This window comes from Chelonus insularis, unplaced genomic scaffold (genome assembly GCF_013357705.1).
Source record: "Chelonus insularis isolate UGA/USDA-ARS -01 unplaced genomic scaffold, ASM1335770v1 scaffold_362_pilon, whole genome shotgun sequence".
Lineage (NCBI taxonomy): Eukaryota > Metazoa > Arthropoda > Insecta > Hymenoptera > Braconidae > Chelonus > Chelonus insularis.
In genome coordinates, this window is record NW_023276793.1 from 162664 (window position 1) to 187685 (window position 25022).

Consider the following 25022-nt stretch of genomic DNA (forward strand, 5'->3'; position numbering starts at 1 on the left):
AATGATTTTCAATGAATTATGACATTTTATTTATTAGTAATATTTTTTATATTTATGTACAATAAATATTAATGTATTTTTACACTATATTTCATTAAAGACTTTCGGTTGTTGTTTTCATCTAAAATCAGCAATTTCCACTTTTTTTTTTTATTTCCACTTCTTTATTTATAATTTATTTCGTTTTTCACATAACACACCCCCTGTCACTATTTCATGTTTACTCGTTTCATTCATTTTTTTTTTTTAATTTTTTCTGTTCATAAAAAAGAAAAAATACATTTTCTACAAGACTGCAAGTATCATAAATATATGGTAATATGTAATTAGACTACTATTCAGCAAAATGTCTTCCTCATCAGGTAGATTTGAAATAATTATGTTAAAATTAATTGGTTGTTAAAATAATAACAGTAATAATAATAATAATAATAATAATAACAACAATAATGATAAATTAAAATATAGCATTACCAAAATAATCTCAAAAATATTTTAAATGACATCGTAATGTGCAAATTTGACGTTTTGCAGAATAGTTCATTTGTAATTATTTCTTTGAGGTATACTAAACATTAACGATTTTTTTTTTCAAGTTAAAAGCTGCCGTAATGTCATTTATCATAATCACTATTATTTCTATTTTAATTATTATTATCATTATTATTACTATTATTATTATCTAGTCTAGTGATAAAAATTTAAAGATCTGAAGTATCAAGTGTGTTATTGGTTTATCTATCTTATCTGCATTGAATTTTCCTTTGTGTTTCCTATGCTTATATGTATATTTTTGTTATTGCTGTTAATAATTTGAAATTATTATAAAAGCATTCGTTAAAAAAGATGAATGTTTAATTATATTAATCTTATATAATCAAGTAATTAACGAGCAATAAATTGACTGATTATAGAGCCAAGTGTGTGTGTGTGTACTATGATACAGAATAAAGTACAATTTGCCTGTAACAAGAAAGACGAGAGAAATAGAAAAAAAAACTAATAATAACAACAATAATAATATTAATAATAGTGATGAATAATTATATTATTATATTCATTTACTAAACAATATTTTTTTCTATATTCTCTCGTTCTCCTATCTCCATTATTTCTCTCAATCTCAATGCATTTATACAAAAAAATCCTTATAAACTAATTATTTATTTATATATCTATAATATAATATAAATACTATACACAAACATACAGTAATAACGCATTAAAAAGGAAGCTTGAAAAAAATACTCATTTGCAAAGAAGCTTCTTTAAAACTTTCTCATCACTGAGTGGAATTGTGAACAAAAAAAATGAAAAACCTCATAATGAAAAATTTATTGCTTATGATCAGCAACTTTATTCCTCTGTTCAATAATTTATCGATTGATTATCGAGGTCGCATAGTTCCATTCAACGGTTGCATCAGTCCTCCGTTGATGTATCCATGATAAGTAGTATAAACAGCTGCATTTTGTTGATGGGGATCCTGAGAGTACGGAGTAGGAACATTAACTACTCCAACTGGCAATTGGCCAGCCTGATTCATGAATCCACCAATTTGTGCGGCTGCTTGATTCATGTATCCACTTGTTGGTTGAGTAACACGATAACCATATTGGGCAGCAGCCATTAAATTAGTATTTAACGCAACATTTGGACTAACTCGAGTAGCTGCACTTTGCATTTGCGGGCATGTACTACTAGGATCCAATGTTTGTCTGTAAAGACTCTCTGAAGGATAAGTTTGAGTTAATGATGTCATATTGGCATTAGCAGACGATCTAGATGTCGATCTACTCGGTGGTCCTGGTGTTCCAGAAGGAGGTACACTATTAACGTTGTAATAATTCTTCGGATATAACGAAACTTGAGGCGGAGTTGATAATTGTCTCGTATTCTGCGGTGGTGTCATTGTGTGTGGAATAGGAGGTGGTGGAGTAAGATTCATTGCCGGTGGTGGAGTTGGTGGAATCATTTCTAAACCATTGGTTAATTGTTGAAGTTTTGCTAGGCTACAAGAATTAGTCGCTTGATGATTACTTGAACCACTAAGAGACGGCGAAGGTGTATGAGAGTGTGGTGGCATCGCACTTGTTTGAATATAAAAATTTGTAGCCGTTGTACAAGGTGTTGGAGCACCAGATCTACCACTTCTGTGTTGAATAACATACGTATTTTGTGATGGAAATGCTTGAGATGCTACTGCCATATAATTTCCTTGAGATATAACAGCCATATTATGAGAATGTGAATGAGAATGTCCATGAGGATGTGGTACTGATGGAACACTCATAGATCCAGGTTGTTGATATTGAGCTCCAAGCGTTGACGTTCCATGAGCAACAGTTGCATGATTAACACTAAGATGTTGAGAAGAACTTTGAGAAGCTGGAGGAGTTGTTCGATGAGATCTACTTTGTTGATTAGACGACCTTGATCGATGAGTTTGTGAACCATTAGCTCGTTTGCTACTACTGTGAGATTGAGACTGAGTCTGCTGTGGTTGAGATTGATGAGGAGAATGTTGTTGAATATTTTGTGGCTGTTGCTGTACCAATAACTGCATTGGTTGTGGACTTTGTGTTGGAATATTTTGTGTATGTGATTGAATTATAGGCTGAGGTGTGTGTGATTGAGGCATTGGTTGAGGAGTATGGGATTGAGGGATAGGTTGAGGTGTATGAGATTGAGGTATTGGAGTAATTGGTTGTGGGGTATGAGATTGAGGCATCGGTTGTGGACTTTGAGTTGGAATACTCTGAGGTGTATGTGATTGTGGGGTTCTCGGTTGTTGAAGAGATTGATGCATTGAATGTAATGAAACGTGTGATTGATGCTGAGACATTGAACAGTCATAATGAACCTGTGATGTTGATATTCCAGAAACAGAAGTTGGTGCTGGTATTTGAATAGGATTAGAAGTAAGAGATACTGATACAGCTGTTGATATTGATGGTAATGCACTCGGAGGTCTTTCAACACTATGTTGAGATGCTAAATCACTAGCTATTGACGTTGGTGATTCTAAACCAGCTAATTGACTAACATCAAGATCACATTGTCCATAATGGAGTGAATGAACAGAATTTGTCGTTGAATCAGGAGTATAAACTCCCATTGATGGTAAATCTGGTTGAGACGGTGGAGTTCGTTTAACTGATGCAGAATTTTCTAAATGAGGCGTAGTTTTACCACTTTCTGGAGAATGTTGTTTCTCTTCTGTTACTACTTGTGGAATATGTATTACATCTCTAGATTCTACAGTTATTGTATTATTCTTTTCTTCAACTAATAATGGATTTTCTTTAACAACTATTGGTACTGACAGAGCTCGTGGAGATTCTTTTGATATTTCCGACAATGGTGAATTTGGACTTTTTTCTTCTATTTCTTTCACTTCCTTTAAATATTCAAAAGGCTGCTGTTGGATTTGTTGTTGTTGTTGTTGTTGTTGTTGTTGTTGTTGTTGTTGTTGTTGTTGTTCTTGTTCTGTTCGTTGTTGTTTCTCTACATGTAACTCTTGTTGCTGTATTTGATTTTCTTGTTTAAGTGGTAAAGATTCTTCTTGTTTATCATTAATCTCTTTATTGCATTCTCGTTCATTTATATTTAACGTAATAGTTTCTTTGATAGATTCTTCAAATTCTGTCGGTAATACTGGTTTCGATGTTAATTCATTTGATTCAGGAAGCTTCTCAACATGTTCAAGAATACTTTTATCAAGCTCATCCAGATCTTGAGTAGTTTTTTCTACAGATTTTATTTCTTTTACCTCTTCTATTACTTCATCAACTTGATTATTAATATTTTCTTTAGGCTCTTCTTCAGGTACATCACATATAGGTGAATCATTTTGTTCTTTGAACTCAGATGATTCATCAATATTTTCCTTGACTTTATTAGATATATTTTTAGGCGATGAAAGAATTGACTTAGATTGTGATGACGATCGTTTTTCGTTCTCTTTATCATCTTTTACACTATCTGCCTCTTTCTCCTTGTCATCAATCGGAACTTTTTTATCTTTTTCTTCTCCTTCATCATTTTCTTCTTCTTCACCTTCATCTTCATCACCTCCTTCATACTCTCCAGGACTTGCAGTAGGTATTTCATTTTCTACAATTGTTTTAACTTCTTCAATAATTTCTTTCTTATCTTGATCAGAAGTTTCGTCTTTTTGAATTGAAGGTGATGGAGGTATCATTTCAGGAATAGTTAATTGTTTAGAAGTATGCTTATTTGCTTTAGTTGTTGTAATATTAGTCGCAGATAATTTTGTAGAACTACTATTAACTTCTTGTTTATCAGATTTTGAATAAGATTTCACTTCATTAACTTTATCCGTAGTTTTGGTTCTCCTTCTTCCCGATCCTGAAAGACTTTTTTCTTTAGCTTTGGTCTCTTTACTTTGCTTTTCATTAGACTCACTCTCTACTACCATTTTCTTCTGTTCTCTTGTTTGTTTTGCTTGAATTAATTTAGTTTGTCTACTGGTTACTTTCATAAGAATGTCATCCAATTTACTATGCCTAATTTTTTGAGGTTCTAAAGTAATTAGGGGTTTTACTGGAGAATGCTGCCGTTCTTCTGCAGCTTCTTCTCTCTTTTCTTTCACCTTTTCACGTTGAGATTCTCGCGTGCGTTTTCTTGGATTTCCTGATTCTAAAGTCTTTTTATCATCTTGTTCAGTCTTTTCAGAAAGTTTTCTTTTTCTCGAAGGCGTAACAGCTGGTAATGAACGTGTTTCCACTGTTACAGGAGTTTTTGACGTTCGTATTCGTCTCCGTGAAATGGAAGGTGTCGTCGTAGTTGATGTCTTTGGGCTGTTTGTAATTGGTGTACTCTTGACATTGTTAATGCTGCGCGAATTTCTAGGCGTGGTAATTTTGTTATTTTTTTCTTTCTCTTCTTCATGGTCTTCATCTTCTTCAACATCTGCAATATTACCATTATCTTTTTCAACATCTTTGGACTTTGAACTAGAAAGCTTCTGAGGTGTTTTAGGTTTTATTGCATTGGATTTTCTGGCGCCTATTCTACCTCGTCCTCGTGGTTTTTTCTTAATTTTAACTTTTTGAATTTTTTCCATCAATGCGGTTACAGGCTTGGAATCAACTGTTGGTGATGCCTCGGGAGATGCTTCACTATTTTCTTCAGGACTATGGTATGGGTTTGGAATTTGCGTTAAAAGTGGAATCCATCGTAAACAGTCAGGATCTAAAGTAATCCGAGAACTTTTCTTTACTTTGGTCATGTGAGCATCTACTTTATTCCAATCTACAGCTATTGCAATTTTCCCCTTTGGAATATCATTTACAGGTTTATCTAAAGTTCTGACAAAACCAAGAAGTTGGAGAGTTGTTGCTATATCATGCGCCGAAACTCCAGTTTCTTTTGTAATATCACCCAACTTTATTTCTTTAGCATCTCTGTGAGCATTTAGATGTTCTAGTACGACACTTTTCCAGTAAGAATGATATGACACTCGTCCAAGATCTGATAATGGTTTTTCAGGTGTTCCCGGAATACCTTCAACTTTCGATAAAAGATAACTGAATTCAATAAGAAATCTACCAAAGCCTTGACGTTGATATTGTGGTAAAGTCATGATACAAGAAACATTATATCGTTGTGCAGGACAATGTTTCTCTTTTGAAAAGTAACCAACTAAATGGCATCCATATTTGTCATTTTTTGTGACTGCGTAGAAGAGAAATGGCTCAACGTCGTAATAAAGAGTTTTGTGATCGAGAAATAGTTTTGCCAACAAACAAAGATTTTGACAGTAAATTTTATTTACATTCCCATCAATCTGCGATAAAAAAAAATTAATATTAATTGAAAATATTCTATGAAGAAATATTAAATTCAATTTATTTAATTTACCTCAAAAACTGATAAATCATTACAACGATAAATTTCCGTAGCAGGTGGATGTCTCCATTGGCATTTATCCATATGCCTATCGAGCACTGCTCGACTTTTCGTATATTTGAGACAAAATTCGCAGAAGAAGAGTTTTGGTAATCGTGCATATTCTTGAGGAAAAGGACTTGAATACCAAGTTTCTACTTCATAACGACCAAAAACAATTGCCGCGGGATTTCTGGTGCCTGCACTTAGTCCTGTACCTCCAGGACTGATGGAAATGGGTTCGACATTATTTAAATCAGCTGTTAATCGATTTGCTTGTTCTCGAGCTTCCTTGAAAAGTTCCAAGTCCTTCTGAGTTACTCCCGATGGAAGACTCTGGTTCAATGCAGATTCTTCTACAAAGTAAAATTATCGAATTTAATATCCATTTAAATAAACAAAAATTTTTCTTAACTAATTAGTTTATTTATTATTATCATGATAACTAAAAAATAATCATTAAATTTAGTTTATTTAATTAAAGCAAATACTAAGGATTTAAGGATTTATCAAAAATAGGAGAGGATTGTGTTGGCAAAGAACTGTTGGAATACTCATCAATTTTTCGATATTTTTGGAATTATATCTTCACTATCTATTTCTTTAAAGTAATCTTGAATATTTTTCGATTGGTGTAATTAAGCGCTTCTGTTATTCAGTTAATTGTAGATAAATAAGAACTTTAATTTATCTGTTGTTTATAGAATTATTTTACACTAAAATAATTAGTTAAATAAAAAAATAAAGATATTTATTGAATCATGCATTGTTAAAAATAAAGCTAAGTATTTTCATTTTATTAAATGCATTTAATTATTTAATATGATCTAATTAAGTAAAGCACAGTAAGCACATAATACACTGATTAATGAATTTTTAAATTATTTACTCATTACCTAATAAAGGGATACGTAAATTGGAATGCAGGCACACGCACACGTACGTATTATTACACCAAAATACCGCACACCACACCGCCAACACATCCACGGTGGTGAATTATTTATTATATATAAATATAAAGTAAGGTTAAAGGTGATAAGGATAGAGTTGAATTGTTATTAGGATAAAAAAATATGTGGAAATTTTTACAACCATAAAAATAAACATTAGTTATTTTGCAGGATAGGAAATAGGAATTGATGCTTTGAATATAAATAGAAAGATGGTAATTAAGGATTGTTTGATTTTATGTTTTATTGTTTTGTGAGCGGGCGGGGTAGACTCTTACCCTTCCTGGTGGAGCAGGGTGTCGCGCGGGGTGTCGTGGTGGTGTTGGTGGTGTTGGCGCTAGCACAGGCTCGTGGTTGGGAGGATTTGGAGTGACCAGGATTGGATTTGGATTCATGATTTTGATCATGATGATTAATGTTATGAAGACTATTATGATCTTGATCATGATTATGATGATGGTGATTATGAAGACTTGGGACTGCCGCTGGCTCAGGGTGGCAATCCATAGTTTTCTTCTTCTGTTCTTTAGTTTCAGTGGAATCGGCACATTTAACGGCACCCATAGTTCTACGTCTACTCATCTCGTGGCGTTTAGTATTCACAGCTGTTTTTACAAGATTAGATGGAGTCATTTTTGTGATTTTTTCAGTTAATATTAATTCAGACGTTTCAATTGATTCTTTAGATTCTTTACTATTCTTCTCTTTGTCCTTGAGTTTATTCTGTATTTGTTCAGCTTTTGGAAATTTGTTTGTTTTTTCATTTTTATCTCGTTCTTCATTAGTATGCGGTCTTTTTCTTCTATCAGGTGCGTAATTTGGAGCTTTATCACCTGCTCTAACTCTACTACTATTACTTGGAGCTGAGAAAAAATGACTTAAACCATCGTACAATCCTTTTAATTGTCCAACACCAGGTCGTACTTTTTCCACAGGTGCTGATTTTTTTTTGAAATTTACTGGACTCGCAGCAGGTTGAATATGAAGACCGAAAGTTGGTTTTTCACCAACATCAAGTTTTGGCAATGATGAACCAAAAGCATTAATACTACTAAATAAAGGAGCTTCAACCTTTAATTTAGCTGCTGCTGCGGCAAAACCCCAAGGACTTTCCTCATTGGTATTACACGTGAAAGGACCGGATGATTTGGAGACTGGTTTCTCTTTGATATTATCATCAGAAGATGATGAATCACTTGACGAATCACTTGAACTTGTTTTTAATTCATCTTCATCATCCTCTTCGTCGGTGGTGCTGGCATTTGAATTATCACTTTCACTACTGCTAGATGTATCACTGATTTCACTAGTACTTGATAATACAGGCAATTTTCTTCTCGTCACTTTTTTTTTATTTTTTGTAATACCAACTTTGGACGGTTTAAGACTAACTGTTGATGACTGAGTTTTATTTTTATTATTATTTGTGTTTCCTCCACTTCCTCCTCCTCCTCCCGCTCCACTTGCCCGTTTCATTTTACTATGATCCGCATTGAATGCGCTTGACCTAAAGAATTTTTGCTTTTCCTTAGATATCCGATCACTCTTTTCCTCGAGTAGCCTACCCTGGCCCGCGATTGAGGTCTGGACTAATGATGGTTGGGAATTAGGAATCGAGGGTGACTGACGAAGGGAGACAACACCCGCATTACCGTCCGAGCTGCTGTCCACCTGTGACACTGTCCCGCAAACTCCTCCACCTCCTTCATTTCCTCCACTTCCTGCTCCTCCAACTCCAGATTTTTTTCCTGGTGTTACAATAGGACATTTTCTTGACACTGCTGATCTACAAATACACAATATATGCTTACTTATGAATAAATTATATCTTTTTTAATATATTTAATCAACTAATGCTAATACATAATAATCGAAAAATTTCACCAATCATCATTAAAAATATTATTTTAAAACTTACTTTCGATTTTCTCGAATTTTATTCAATTTTTTTCTGGCACTCGTAGGTGAACTAGTTTCATCATGTGAAATTGACTCTGTTTGTTGACTTTTTGGAGTTCGTTTATTATCTTCTTTACGATGATTACCATGTGGTGTTAAGCAATGTCTACACCTCCAAGGTGTTTTACTTTTTTTATCTAATACCGGATCAACACAAGATGGATGATAACACTTAGGGCAAGCCGCACATTTAACTAAATAGTTTTGCGATTCACGTTCAAGTTGACACCCGGCACAAGTAGGTGAACAATCGTCACATGACCACGAAGCACCACGATCAACAAGAATTGCAAGTTCTGGTGGTGCACAAGAATAATGTAATGCCGCACCACACGCACTACATCGACTTAACTTCTCAGGCACATTCTTTTTTGTGTTATTGTTGTTTCCAACTGCTGTTGTTGCCAAACACTCTCTACATATCGGCAATGGAGCAGGAAGCTGTAAATAACAATCATACAGTTAGTTATTTGTTCAGAGTAATAATGATTGATTTAGTAATTTCAATAAAAATAATAGGTTTCTTCTTTGAAATATTTTACTGTCTAATTATTTCTTAAAATACGAGATGTCTTGTAATAAAATAATATAATTATTACACAATTATATTTATATAAAAATAACTCAACTTTAAAAAAGTCAGCACCTAAGAAAACGATGCATCAAGCGTAACATAATTATTTATATTACTCCAGCAATGGGGTTACAGTAGTAGATATCATGCTATTGCATCTTTAGGTAGGGTGTATCTTATTAATTTTTCATGTTCATTTCCACCACTTGAATATATATTGTTAATATTTAACATTAATTTGCATATATTGCCCTAAGTAATTGAAATTTTAGATTGTTATTATCTTGAAGAAAAAAAAAAATAATAAAAAAGTTGAATAGATAATTATCTGATTTTATTAAGCAAATTAAGTAATAATTCGTTATGCTGACAACTGAATTTTATTTACATGAAAACATATGGATTTTCTTTTATGCTATCAATCTTGCATAATTTCTACCTATTGTTGAAAACATTTTCCTTGTGACAATAATAATGGGTACTAATCAGCATAAAGTTAACTATTATTTTCAAATTTACACCTTAAGATAAGAATATGTTGTTTATCTTTTTTTAATAGGAACAATATCAGCTGAATGAAATATTTAAGTATCATTATCTTTGTAGTAGTTGATGAAATGGAAAAATTTTTGATAGTAAAGTAAAAATAATTATATGTTTATAAGAATTGATGTTTACTCATTAAAAAAGAAAAAAAGCTCAAAAGATTATTTTTTTAAAAATTAAAATTAAATATTGATTGATATTCTTTCTTGTCTTTTGAATTAAAATGAGTTTTATTTAGTGGGTCGTAGGGAATGATAGAACACGTTTTATTCAGTTAAATGTTCGGTGAAGCTGAAGAATGTTAAATAATACTTGACAGTGTGGTGCAGATGATTTAGAGTAAAGATGTAGAGATGAAAGAAAATAAGAGAGGGAAAAGAAGTGAGGCCACGTGATCGAATGAAAGCACGCGTTGCAGACCAACGACCTGTTGCACGATAGGATGCCCGTCGACTCGTCCAATCGTCGCGTAAAATTTGCAGTACGATTGGTCGTCAGGACATGAAGCTCACTTGCAAGTTACCTACATTGCTATATTGTGCGAGATGACGGCGAGTACGGTAAGTCTACAAATATACATTACATGGCAACCTCGCATATTCCTCTACCGGTCTACCGATTTCCCTTTACTGTCAGTACTGAGTACTGTCGACCATCGTCCCACGATACCCGTTCACCGATTATTATAGGTATCCGCCATTCGAGGTCACTGGACAAACACAAAAGACTCCACAGACACTCGTAAGCTGATGTACTTGGCCTAATTATTCAATAAATTATGCCTAATTATTATTGTATTAACATGTTAATTATCCTTTTAATGCATATTATAAGATTAATCAATGATCTAAATTATTGAACGAATTATTAACGAAATTCTGATAATACAAATCATAGATCTGGATTTTATTATGAATATCATGCTTGATGAACTTATTATTTATATTAATAAATGATACATAGAATTATTTGAATAATTCTTAATGATAAGCCGCACAATAAATAATTGTGATATGGCAGAAGAAAAAAAACGAATAATGAATGGATGATGAAAAAGCGCGGGAAACTTGTACTGAAATTGTTTCAAGATACATATAAACAGTGTTCAGTACATTCACATACATAGTACATGTGACTGCTGATTATTCCATCATAAAAAGTGCAAGTTATAAATATGTATGATGTTTATGAAAGATATGAATTAAAAGTTGATAATTAAATCTTGTAAGTAAGTCAAAAGTTTACTCTAAAATTTTCAAGAAACATGTTATCACACGTGCCAAGATGTGAATAAATATAAAATTGACACTACAAACTACATTACTGGCTCTGCGGTGGTGTTCAGAGCGTGCGCTCTTTTAGCTACTCCATTGGTCTATCCGGGTCAGCATTATTGACCCCAAAGTGCTTACCACCAAGTAATTCATCCACTGAGAGGGTATAGACCCTGATTCAACGAGAATAAAACTAATAATACGAGTAACAGGCTTTAGATGGCTGCGAGATTAAAAATTAATAAAAAAAAAAGGTAAATTTCAAGTAAATAATAATGTAAAGATGATAACTAATACATTTACCTTTGAAGAAGGTTCTACAGGTTCAACTTTTTCAACTTTCTTAGCTGGCGGCCTATCAGGTTGTCGAAAAAGTCTACCGTCTTGAATGACAAGTCCCCTGTCTACTGCTCTTTTAGCTGATAATCTCAGAGCTGTCCGAAGATCACCTTCAGCTTCTTCTTCTACCGTGTGACTTTGCCTTACATATTTCTCGATATTCTTAAGAGTCGATCCATCTCGTTCTCCAAGTTCTCTAACCGCTTTCCCCAGCACTTTACTTAAATCCGTTGTCTTGGTGACCTTGAGTGGCTTCGACTGAAGTCCTCCAGGGTCTTTATATGATGACTGGCCTTTGTTAAATATTTTAAGGACATCACCACGTTTAACAGCAACTTCAAGATGTTCACCTATTTCTTCTTCGTGAAAATTGTGATGCTGTCTGATAGCATGACAGATCCGCTCGACACTCGGCCTTTGCTTCTGGCTACGAATTTTCCGGATCGCATCCAGAAACCACACCGACCACGTGTCAGCGGATTCAGCCTCCCCCATCTCTATTTACACTTTGTGGTCACACTTTTACCACTTACACCCTTCGTTTATATTTAACTTATTTATTGTTCTTATTTTTTACCCTCTCGGTACAACGAGAGCGCATTCTACGGTCATTCACATTATGCTCTAAGAATAATTTGCCCTTTGCTTCTCACCTTGTATAGTATATCAATCAACTGAAACAAAATAAAATTACAACATAATTAATATCATTATAAAATACCATCATCGTATTGTTTAAATACTACTATTATTAAAAAGTAATTTTTATAATATTTTATGTTATAAATAATTGAAATTTCCATTTCAGAATAATAAAAATCATTTTAACAATTTAACGGCCTCCAGACCTGACTTTCTCTCAATCAGATTTAGTATATGTCAATTACATAACCTATCTTTGGTTAGCTTGAGCATTACAAAATTATTTACTCCAATATTATATTTAATGTAACAATTATTATTAAAAGTTTTCAACAATTTATTTACATAAAATGTTACTCTAAAAAATTGTAATGAACAAAAAAAATGATTAAGTTGTAGAGCTCACAACACATTGACTTAACTGAAGCTATCAGAAATTGAATTATCAAAAAGTTGAGTATTTATAGTTGTATCAAAATATCGAAAAATGCAGAGTTAAAATAATGTTAATAATAATTGATGTTAAGAGAAAAGACGACGTTGAGCCATCAGAGATCACATTAGTCAACAGTTATAAATAGATGTAGAGAAATATACTACATTGAATGGTATGCGATGTATACAACATTCGAGACATCTTACATATTAAGTCATTCCAGATTATAGAAAATTTTTCTTACCATTCTTTCACAGGCACATTCATTATCACATAATATTATTTTTAAACGTCCTGTATCGAGTTAATGAATAAAACGTTAGATAATCATATGATCAATGTTATCAACAAAAAAATATGTGAAAGGAAACAAAAGTTAAATACGTTGATGAGTCTGAATAATAGTATAGGTAAGTAACATGGGACTCAGTAAAGATAAAATCTTAAGCCATGTGAAGGAAAGCCTTGACCTAGGCATAAAAGTCAAGCTCTTTTATAGCTTACACTAACAAAGGGAATTCCCGTGGATACTTCATTCATACATACTATAAACCCATTAGTATAGATAATTATTTAAAATGAAAAGCTCATTATATCGAGCTTCTTAGTTTTATGTTCATTTGCACTGCCAATTACGATTAACAAATGATAAACAGTCATTTACTACCACCTTTCGCATACTTTATCAGTTTGTTCTTTGCAATAATTCGTCCACGAACTCGCAATCGTCTTATTAGGTAAAATAAAATACCAACGTGATACATTTCCTACGTCCATTTATCCTGCGGTAATATCGTCCACCGGCTTTCAAGAGAGACGACCGGACACACACATATGACATGTTGGTTTCACTCTTTTGCTCTCTCTTTTTCTCTCTCACCTCTCTCTATTCCGTTCAACCTGGCCGGGTGTTCTCGCGCGCGCTTCGCGACGATCCCCTCTTTTTATTCCATCACATTCTCTCGTTTTTCTCTCTCACTCGTGCTCTCTCTTTCTTTCTCTTGTCCACTTACAACCGACCAAACAGCAGCTGCCTGGCCACGCACGAGCGCCGCCGCCCGTCGGAAACCTCTTGTCGTCTTATCTACTTACTAAGTTCAAAACTAAGTAAATGAGGAAATAATTTCGACCATAAAAAAATAGAAAATATTAAAACACTAACTCATTTGGAATTTAATATAATATAATGAGATAGTAAAATAGTAAAAAACAAAAAAAAAACAAATGAATAATGTACATTACACAGTTCAAAACTAAAATTTACAAGTACATACATTTGGTACGGATACACATCAAATGTATTAATTTTTTTCCATAATTTTAATAACTTATTGAATTTAATGAACAAAATTACTGATTACGTGTCTTTTTAAAATTCATACATGTTCATACGTCGCTGACATTATATTGATGTTACGAATAGCACATAAGGTTTTTTCTAATGAACTGAACAAATTGAAAAAAGTTTAATACGTACTATAGAAAGTACTTGAAGATTAAAATCAATATCCTGATATATAAAAATTAGGAATATCTAATTTTTCTACGTAATTACTGTATAAATACATTGAATGAATATATGTATATAGTTAGCAAAAAAGCTTGTCGAAAGCCGACGGCCATCTTGAAGCAGACAGCAGGCATAAGGATACTACCGTCACGTTTTGCTCTGTTTTAGGCGCCAATTTGTCGACTAGTCGGTTGTTCTGAAGTATCAGAGATACAGTTCGAACCTTCTGGAAGACAAAACTACTGACAAAATGTCCGTTGAATCGAACATAATAAGATAATTTCATTTAATGAAATAGGTTATTAGTTGATGATTGATATTACAGCGCCAATTCTCCGTATGCGTCGGACGATAGACCAGCTAGACGACGCAACACGGCCACCTTTACACATTGGGTTGCGCACTGCTTAACAGTTACCTACCACTTAGCGCGGCATCACAATCGTTTTTGTCAACTACTCTTAGCTTATGCACTGAGAAAACAAGAAGGTGATAATTACCTGGCCGATCGATTACAGGCATTTGTAATCTACAATCTCTATCTCTGTCAGGACGATTACTCAAAGCTAATTAATCACCACTAATGTTGCAGTAGACAAACGATAACAATGATCACCGATTAAACTGGACGCACCACCGTACTACTTACAAAGTACAACACAGGCTACACAGTGCTACAACCAGCTACAATACAAGCGTCACATTTCACAAATCAACAAAGATTACACACTTCAACAAAGATGGCTGTGCTCGTTAAATGCGCCGTCTATTAATTCCAAATGAAACTATTATTAACATGTAACGACATCTAGTATAAAAATAAAAAATACATCAATTATCGACAGGGAGAAATGTAAATGTTGCATTCCCTATCAATTACACTAGATGGCAAATTCATTCATTTTTTAACCTTAGGCAGGTAGGGTTAGACTAAATATTTTTATAATCCAAAAAATGTAGAAATTTACATAAATAATACTTTAAAACATCTTCTGTTTCGAATGTATTGAAAAAAAATTCTTTTTACTATTACGTAATACCAATACAAAATCTAAACAGATAACTTTTCCAAAATGACAATAATCGTACATTAAAAACTATCATTTGGATAAATTGCAAATTTTATTTATTTTGTTCTTTTTCAATAAACCTCATGTGATTAACTATCAATGATGATGGCAATGTGTTAATTTTGTAAGTACAATTTCGTATAATTTTTAATTTCAAAACGTTGTATCAAATACCAAAATCTGGCTTTCCTTCGTAAGTACATCCAGATCTTTGTACAATTACCGTAGCAGCCCAAATTCCGCATTTAATGCTATTTTCAATGCTTTCTCCTCGTACATATTGTGCAATAAATCCTGTTATAAAAATATTTATCATAATTACTTTTTATAAATTTTCTGAACTGTAAATATTTATATCTTTACCTCCTACAAAAGCATCTCCAGCACCATTAGTATCAACTATTTTTTCCTCAGGTAAACATGTTGCAGGAAATTCTATAACAGTGTCATCTTTTGCAAGAATAACAGGATCAGAACCTTGTGTTATTATCACAATTCGTTTTCTTTTTTCATTTACTTTTTTCATTTTAGCCATTTTTAATGCTATCTCTTTTTTATCAGTTGTACCAAAATTATTAACTTTTGAAAAAGTTTCAGCCTCTGTTTCATTACCAAAAATAATATCGACATATGGATATGCTGCCATTAATGATTCTTTATAAAATTCACATATAAATGGTGCACTAAGATTCATCATAAATGTTTTATTATTAACATGAGCATGATTAGCCACCTCTTGTACTGTTTCTGGACTGACTGTTAAGAAAAAACCCTACAAGCAAAGAATTTTCAATCTTGTTGTTTGTCAAGAACTTTTTACAGAAAATAAAATTTTACCAATAATCACGTAAATTGATTATCAGAAAACTTACAGAAATGTAGATGTATTGAGCATTGTCTAAAAATTTATGGTTTTCTGGTTTTTTTATATGCATAGGCGAGAAACAATTAGCTGCAGCTAAATTAGCACAAAGAGATCTATTTTTCCCAGTGATTAAAACAGCACAAGTACCTGTTGGTTCTGTATCATGATATTGATATTTTACATTTACTCCACTAACTCTTGCTTTTTCTTCAAGAATTTTGGAGTATTTGTCTTTGCCAACACACCCCATAAATGTGGCGACGTGAGGTTTTTCTAAAAACCACTATTAAAAAAATTTACAATCAATTTATGTAATAATTTTGTATACTTATTGATAGACCCTATTTTATCTTTATGGAAAATTTAATTATCATGTAATGAGAGTGAATATTAATTTCTGTTTATTGCGTTAATAAATAAGATAAGGCTTACTTGAGCAACTCTCATAGTATTTTGTACAGCTCCACCAGCTATAAAGTCAGCTTTATATTGCTCAATTAATTCATCATAAAGTGATTTATGACGTTCATCAGCTAATATAGCATCATTAGCTTTTAGACCGTATTTTTTCAAAAAATCTTCATTCACTGTAGCTGATATATCCAAAAGTGGATTTCCCAAGCCAATAATCATACCTTCACTAAAAACACAAATTCTAGCATACTTCATTTATTTTTAATTTAATTAATCACTATAATTTCTTTCATTTGACTACCAGCAACTTATATTTAATTATTAACATTAATTAATTATTAAGCTCTACATTGCTAATTACACACATGTTAATATTTATCACTCAAGGTTATCATCAGATAACTATATATTTTCCATGCTAGCAGGTAAACCGGTCTATTGTAACCTCAAATGAATGAATTACTTACATTATCCATCTTTTTTTAACATATTAATTTTCTGTTTCTCTTAAAATTTATATTCATTATCAAGCTGTAAATAACTTTAAAGAATTATATAATATTATATTAATATATTTGTAAAAATATAGTAGTAGACTCTAGTTTTTTATTTTTGAGGTTAGCTATACATATATGTTTGGTACTTAAACGACTAAATATTAAACTTAATAATTATATTTTTAAATTATTTTTAATTAATGAAATAAAAAATAATACCATATTGTATCAGCCATTATTCCTTATTTTCTTTGTAATAATACAATCTTGATAAATATTGAATCCAAAGAATTAAACAACCAACAGCAAAGTGGAGTTTCAAATAGCTATTGAAACTGTTGAAACCATGGAACTAAACATGTGAGTATCTACGATGTAATTACGTCCTACACTCACATTACTTAAGTTAGTAGTAATATTGTATATATTTATCGTTGTAAAGTAATGATAGTAATGAAGACTATGTCAACCAATTACAATTACAGACAACAAAAGGATTAAAATGCTTCATCTATGCTTCACTAATGTAAATTTGTTTTTAGAATATATCATCCTTAAACCTACAGCAAATAGAATAACATTCACTTCAAGAATACCTTTACCCTCAGAATTATTTATTCTTTTGACATTATAATTTGAATATTTAACTTGTTTTTATCTTGTTGATAAGTTATACTTCATAATAGATAAACATTTGACCTCTTAAAATGTAGTTGAACTTTTAGTTGATGTTACCTTAAAAATACGAATTATTTAAAAATAAAAATTAAATAATAAAGCATGGCATAAAAGAACTTATTGTAGTAACAATGAAAACTCCAATATTCATGATTTTATTTTATTTGTATTCAGAGAAATCATAAAAATATTTAAAAACATTAGTATACATTTTTGACTTATTTTACATTTAGATATAAATAGTTTGACAATATTGTAGAATAATTATAAACATAAAAATACTGCAAGCTGGGATGTGATAAAAATGATGGGATGTATACAATTGATTTTTGGATGGAAAATTTTTCAAAGGTTATGGAGATGGATGTTGCGAAATTAGAATCGAGTGTACGCGTCTGCGCGAATCGCGAACGAGCGCGGGACGCGACACGTACGACGCAGGAAGCCAGCGAAGCGTGCCCGATTGTTCGAGTTGCACAGTCATCAACAATCTGCGAGATTTCTTCTTCATTTTCTTCTTAAATTTTGTTACACACTAAACACTATTGCGTAATAATAATATTATTTAACTTATTAATCTCATATCCTTGTAATTAAACTTAATTTACTTACAGAACTTCCTACAAGAATATGATAATTTTAGTTAAATGTCTATTATTTTATTAACTATCAATAATGTTTAGTATGTTTTTGTTTCAATGGACCAGTAGGGTTTGCTGCAAAGGTCAAAGAGGTGCTGGCTGAAAGGATGCAGGAACAAAGGTCTACTTGAGATATATTTAGTTAATTTATTAAGTCATTAGCTCTGAAAAACGTTAATTAGAAAAAAAGCACGCATAATTTTTTAATTGTTTTTTCGATATTTTACAATTACATTTGATTTATATATAATAATACATGTTTTGACAGAGACGTTAAACACGAAAGAAAATCAATTAAACGTTAATGAAGAAATAAAAAGTATTGTAGGGTTTTTATACTAATATCTATTTATATTTATATGAACAGTCGGTATGCAAAAATAATCAAAGGAAAGGATAACGTACAAATGAAAAAGTAATTAATTTAACAAAGTATCATTTTGATTGGTATATTAAAATAAATTTCTGCTAACAGGTTCATATCAATTACAAATGAACAAATTTTATTTCCTGTATTGATTAATGATGTGTTTTAATTTAAATCGACTTAATAATTATATTCAATTTTTACATTACTTAGTTAATTGTTGTCTTTCTTTTCATCGAATAATTAGTCTACTCGCTTAATAAAAAGGATTAAATTCATAGTAAATCTACCATGTATCGTATATTATTATTTATAATTAGTAATTAGTAATAATAATTATTCTTATCAGTAGAATTTAATTATTCGAAATTTTTTTGTTCATATTGTTTATTTTTTTTTTTTAATAAATTTCGAAAATTTGCTCAATCGAATCACCGAAAATCTTCGGAATTATTTTTACTTTCAGTCGATCGGTATTTTATTTTCATCAGGATTTTTAAACTTTGTATTCTTTAAAATAATCATTTCATTATTCATGTAATGTTATCATTTATTAGCATCTTTGGGCCTACCACGCGTTCTTCCGTTACAATCGAGGATTACATTTTACATGGGTTACACATTTACATTTTTCCTTCTCATTATTTCATTGTTTATAATTCACAAAAAAATATCTCAATTCACATGCATGCAATAATTCTGATCCAAAGTATACAAAGGCCCAAAGTGCTTGAATTAATTTTTTTTGGAACGATAATTTGTAAAAAGCTAAGTTATCACGTCTAAAATGAATTATTTTTGTTATATAGATATTATCAATATCCTTCTTATCATTAATATTCATATATGATGTAATCGACATTAATATTTGTCGTGATAACGAGAGACAACCGGTATTCTTTTATTCAAAAAAGTCAATTAACACTTAATTTGACATTCAATTTATGTATGTATAAATATTGGACGACAAATGATATTTTTCGTTATTAACGGATCAGTTATCTTTAAAGTCTTCATTAGTTTTAAAATAAATAATTTCATCATATTTTTCGTTATTGATTCATCTTATATTCAATCCCGGTAGTCGACACGTTATCTTAGACTCACAAAAATTGTTATTAAAATGAGAAAAACAGATTTAAACACGAGAAGAACTATTTAATTTGGAATATTAGATAACATTAGTATATTTTTTGGTTGTTCTATTACCACTCAATCGTCATTAGCAGTCTCTCATGAGCTGTTTAATCTGTGATTACACGCACTTATTATTTTTCATTATCCAATGTAGCATACCAACGGCACTTGTTCATATACATATATTTATTATGTAATATTATTATTATTTATTAATATTAATATCATTTATTAATATATATATATATTTATATATCCTAGTAGGTCTGTCTTCCAGAAATAAATAATGATAATCAATCATTGTTAACTTATTGATATTTTCATATGATTTCTTTGAATATGCGATCTTCGCGCGTGTAGATCGACAGACGACGGCCAACAACAGTGTGTATGTGTGTGTATTCTCTCGTTCATCCCGGGACCCCGAGGGCTTCCTGCAAGCGACGTGCGGGCGGGCGGATGACAGCGACCAAGTGACAACCAAGACGACGACGAAGACGACGACGATCGGACAGATGACTCGAACTGAAAGACACAGACCGACGGCGACGACCGGACGTAGTAGACCGAGCATCACCGATCATCCCCGGTCATTCGATCACGACGCGACGGGGTTTAGTATGGTGCGAACCGGCGCGACGGCGATGGTCCACGTATGCCCGGTCTGCTAACGAAAAACAGGTTATATTCAGACGATGTTATTATAATACATATTATTATCACGATAATCACTTACTCGCCAATCTAATGGCTCAATTTTAATTTTTTTTTCTATTTATTACTATATCTTATTTTTATTCTAATTATTAATAAATTTATTGTAAAAATATCTTAAATATTTTCATTATTTAACGAATTAGAAAAATAAATCTTTTATATCAATATACCTAAAATATAAATGATTTTTTTTACAAAAATATTTTTTTTCTACAAGCGAAAAAGGATTATTTCATTGAAAAAACAATTATATATGAATAAATGTAAATTATTTTTATACATACTTTAAAAAACAAAAATTATATATTCGAAGATGATGTTATAAAAAAAATCATTAAAAAAATATGTATATATAAATATTGACTAGAATATCTTTAAAATTAAACAAAAAAAACAAATAGGAATAAATAACAGGAAAGTCGACTCTTCTCGACGTCGGACTATCTTATATGTTGATATGTAAATATATTATACAAATATATAAAAAAGTAATGTTAAATAGTCATGCAAAGAATATTAAATTTTGATGAATACTGTTATTTATTATTGACATATAATAATAATAATAATGATTAAGCGGCACCGAGAAAACGCGACGTTGAGAAAAGTTGAGAGAAAGGAGAATAAATTAATTGAATTTACTAATTCGCCTGACGAATAGGGAAACGGGGATTAATATTATTATTTCATTTATTATTATTATTATACTTAATGTAAATAGTAATACTACTACTAATAATAAAATATTTAATGTAAAAAAAAAGGATTTTGGCACAACTTGAACATGTTCACTTACCTACGTTCCTCAAACGAATCTCGGCTGAAGTCCTCGTACATGCCTCTACTATAACAGCGTCACAATAAATAATCGAATCTATCTGATTTTTTCTAATATTTTGTGCCATTCACTTTATTCCCTTATCCGGTGCCTGAATTCGCGGAAATATGTACTTTATATTTTTTTTAATTATTTTCTTCTGTAAGATTCTAAGAGATCACTATCCAATACTTAATTTATACTTGGATACTCATTTCTTTCGTTGCATTAATTTTAGTGATGGCCTTAATTTAAATAAAGGTAAGTTGAATTGAAAGAAACCTTTTGTAGAATTAAGATGAGTGCGAATGAGACACCGAATTAAGAGAGCAATTATGTGTATTTAAGACGACCCTAGAGTACCAGTTGATTTACTTGAGCCATAAACATTGAAGAATTATTTAGCAACAATCATGTTATTATATTTTATAGTAAAGGGATCTAATTTTTATGTTGTGTTATAATCATAATTAGGATAAAAATGTTAATGAACTTTTTTAAGGCCAAATTATAGTATAAAAAAACTTTCAAGTTTTAGTTTATATGCAATATATTGACTTTTGAAGTAATTGGTATTCTCTAGGGTTTTCTGCATTCATCAACAACAAACTTAATAAACAGGCTGAGGTGCATTGAAATGTGTAGTGTACAGAAGTGTCTAGGGAGATGATTGATTACAAGAGACTAGACATAGGAGATCGAAATTGTTGTTAATTAAATTTCGGATTTTTGATTAGTCAAAATACAAATTATTGTCAACAGAAGAAATCTTACATAAATTTTGACGCGGCTCCCAAAGACAATCCTGAAAATGATCTAACTTTTTGACAAGAGGATCAACGTCAAATTTTAATCACTGAATGGAGACAAATTAAGTATGAAGGAAAGATTTTGTTATATGAACACATGAATTATTAATTTATCCTTTGACTATTGACATAATTATTATATAGTCTAGAAGAAAAGAAAATAATTACGGCGAAAAATCACCGAATCCCAATTCGCACGTTTGTTTAAATGTTTCAATTCTCAGCATAAGTAGATCCTGAGACAAATTTACGGTCGCGAGATCAAGAATTTGAATAAGAGTTATAGAAATTTTTCACAGTGCCGCTTGATTATAGATTTATATATTAATATAAAAAAATATTATGTGGTATATTATGATTTGTGTGGATGTCAACTTACCTGAATCGTCCATTATTACCACTTGGAGGTGGTGATCGTCTGCTAAACATTCCGTAATCATTGCCACGAGAGAAACCACTATCCCGCATGGTTCCCATACCTAAAGCAGGCATTGGAGGCATTGGATCACGTCTGGCTGGTAGTGGTGGCATTGACATCGGTGGAAAATCTCGTCCTAACATGGTACTATCCATGTCACGAGGTCCAGCCATTCCTGTGAACCTCCTCTCATAAAGGTCTCTAGTATCATCAAAACCTCTTCTGTCGTAATAGCTATCATACTCCTAATAATTATAAGGGAAAATACTGTTAATTCATCCATAACTTCAATATTTAATATTGAAACATTCAATATTTGATTTTTCACTTTAATGGAAAGTATTATTACGAATAATTAATTACCCCAAAACCACGACCTCCCATTAATCGATCTCGTAAGAATGGTGGAGGGGGTGGAGGTGGATATGGATCACGACCGAACATTCTGTCTCTAAATCCATTTCTATCTGGACCTCCGCCCATTCCACCTTTGGGACATTCTTTGGACCAATGTCCACCACGTCCACATCTGTAACATTGTTCTGGATCGCCCATTCCTGGCCTTTGTCTTACTCGACTGGTAGATATTTGTACTTTCATCGGTTGACCATCAACTATTTGTCCATTTAACTCCTTAATTGCATCATTAACATCACCCGATGCTTCAAGATGGACGAAACCATAGTTACGTACGATATCACATTCAACTACCGTACCGTATTTGGCAAAAAGTTCTCGCACTTGTGGGGCTTTAGTATTGTCTGTCAGATTACCAACAAAGATCTTGGTTGTTGGTGTATTTGGGCCTTTGCGGCTCTTGGCTGCTTCGCACTTTATTGGCTGCCCATGTACTGGAGTTCCATTTAAATTCTGTATAGCATTTCTACCTGCTTCTTCATTTTCCATATGCTAAGTAGATATTTAGAAATATTTTTCATTTTCTATGATCGATTAACATAAATTTTAAATATAAAAAACAAAAATTATTGCTTACCACAAAACCATAGTTCTTGACTACATCACACTCCACAACTTTTCCATATTTTTCAAATAATGGCTTTATATCAGAATTAGAAGTTTTATCAGTAAGATTACCGATGAATATCTTGAAAGTGCCTACGCTGCTAAAACCTGGCATTTTGCCTCGTTTTCCAGTCTATAAAACAATTAGTATACAAAAATGTTTGTTTATTCAAGGGTTTTCATCAATAAAATGTAGGTTATTAAAAGCAGTGATACAATTCTTTTTTCAAGCATATGAATGACGATTACACACAAATCGAGGAGAAAAATGATAGAATGGTGCCGTCGTAATTTTCCCCTACTCTAATATAACATCACAATCCCTCCTTTCTCTTTCGCCCGCATTCACAAGTTATAACTTAACACCCGTCCGCCATTTTCTCTCTCAAACGAAAATTGATCGTATTTATAATTCTTCTCATTCCAGGGATTTCTAACTATAAAAATCTAATAACAATTGATAGATATTTTTTAGATCATTTGTAGCATTAATGCACGTAAAAAATTCATTTGATTTCGATTTACAAACACACACATACAATTCAAATAACATGACTTTAGAATCAATTAAAGTTTAACACACGAAGCGAATTGATTATAAAATGAATATTATTGATAGAATATCTATTTTTTATTTTAATTAATAAAGTAATAAACGAAAGAAAATGGATGCTGATTGATGATGTATAAATAAACGGAAATAAAATGTTATATACTTAAAAACTTCACAAGGACGTACAATTTTTGTCATGACGACGCGGCAAACGAATAATGGCGTGTCTCAAAAGTTGTTAGTTGAGGCTAATTCCCCACGAAACTTACGTAATCAGTTTTCTAAATAATTTCGATTATGAATATATTAATTGGCATAATTATAAAAAATATTATATTAAATTGTTATTATTTAACTTACCGAATTAGTCGTAAAGGTAAAACTACACAATCAATTGCACGACGTGATACACGCGCTACAAGAAGTAAAATGGCGGCTTGAACTGGTTGTTTCGCACACACCGGGAACCGCGTCGTCTGCCGGGGCTCACAGACAATGGCTAGTAACTCCATCTATAATATATTGGTAATTATTACCGACTGTAAGTTGGAACGCTTATATTGAATTCTTTATTTGAATTTATTTTAACAACATATAATAAACTGTGTGTAAATAGTTACATAGATTATTTATAAAATTCTTAATAATTAAAAAAAAAAAGATGTATATTTGTAAAAAAGACTAGGCACTTATAAAGCATTGATTATAATTCAAAATGGGAAATGTGAATGTATAGTGATTTGATTCAATAAAACTTCGTATTTATTGTGTTTGTCAGAACTATTTTAATTATTTTATTGAGGAACTAAAATTCTATAAAATTTAAAAAAAATTACAACTATTTTGAAAAGTTAAGATAAATTTTTTAAT

General features: G+C 31.6%; 2 protein-coding genes across 7 annotated transcripts; both read right to left on the reverse strand.

Annotated features, from left to right (window-relative positions):
- Positions 1-226: 226 nt before the first annotated feature.
- Positions 227-14873, reverse strand: enok (enoki mushroom). Of its 5 annotated transcripts, none has more exons than XM_035094415.1 (6): positions 14647-14873; positions 11523-12232; positions 8785-9266; positions 7145-8652; positions 5887-6269; positions 227-5812 (listed from the first exon to the last, which is right to left on the reverse strand). In XM_035094415.1, exons 2-6 carry the CDS (start codon positions 12051-12053, stop codon positions 1388-1390), a joined length of 7329 nt encoding a protein of 2442 aa, XP_034950306.1. In that variant the 5' UTR covers positions 12054-12232; positions 14647-14873; the 3' UTR covers positions 227-1387. The 5 variants fall into 5 exon arrangements, with proteins under 5 accessions (XP_034950306.1, XP_034950311.1, XP_034950310.1 ...); XM_035094420.1 differs by having other exon boundaries at positions 8519-8652; positions 14647-14872; XM_035094419.1 differs by lacking the exon at positions 14647-14873 and adding an exon at positions 14569-14622.
- Positions 14874-15249: 376 nt separating this feature from the next.
- LOC118073774 (adenosine kinase 2-like) lies at positions 15250-24610 on the reverse strand. 2 transcript variants are annotated; one of them, XM_035094489.1, is made up of 9 exons: positions 24513-24610; positions 24339-24433; positions 23571-23732; positions 22940-23485; positions 22538-22821; positions 16514-16721; positions 16089-16364; positions 15580-15988; positions 15254-15510 (listed from the first exon to the last, which is right to left on the reverse strand). In XM_035094489.1, exons 2-9 carry the CDS (start codon positions 24348-24350, stop codon positions 15383-15385), a joined length of 2025 nt encoding a protein of 674 aa, XP_034950380.1. In that variant the 5' UTR covers positions 24351-24433; positions 24513-24610; the 3' UTR covers positions 15254-15382. The 2 variants fall into 2 exon arrangements, with proteins under 2 accessions (XP_034950379.1, XP_034950380.1); XM_035094488.1 differs by lacking the exons at positions 22538-22821; positions 22940-23485; positions 23571-23732; positions 24339-24433; positions 24513-24610 and adding an exon at positions 17212-17563 and having other exon boundaries at positions 15250-15510.
- Between the last annotated feature and the right edge of the window lie 412 nt (positions 24611-25022).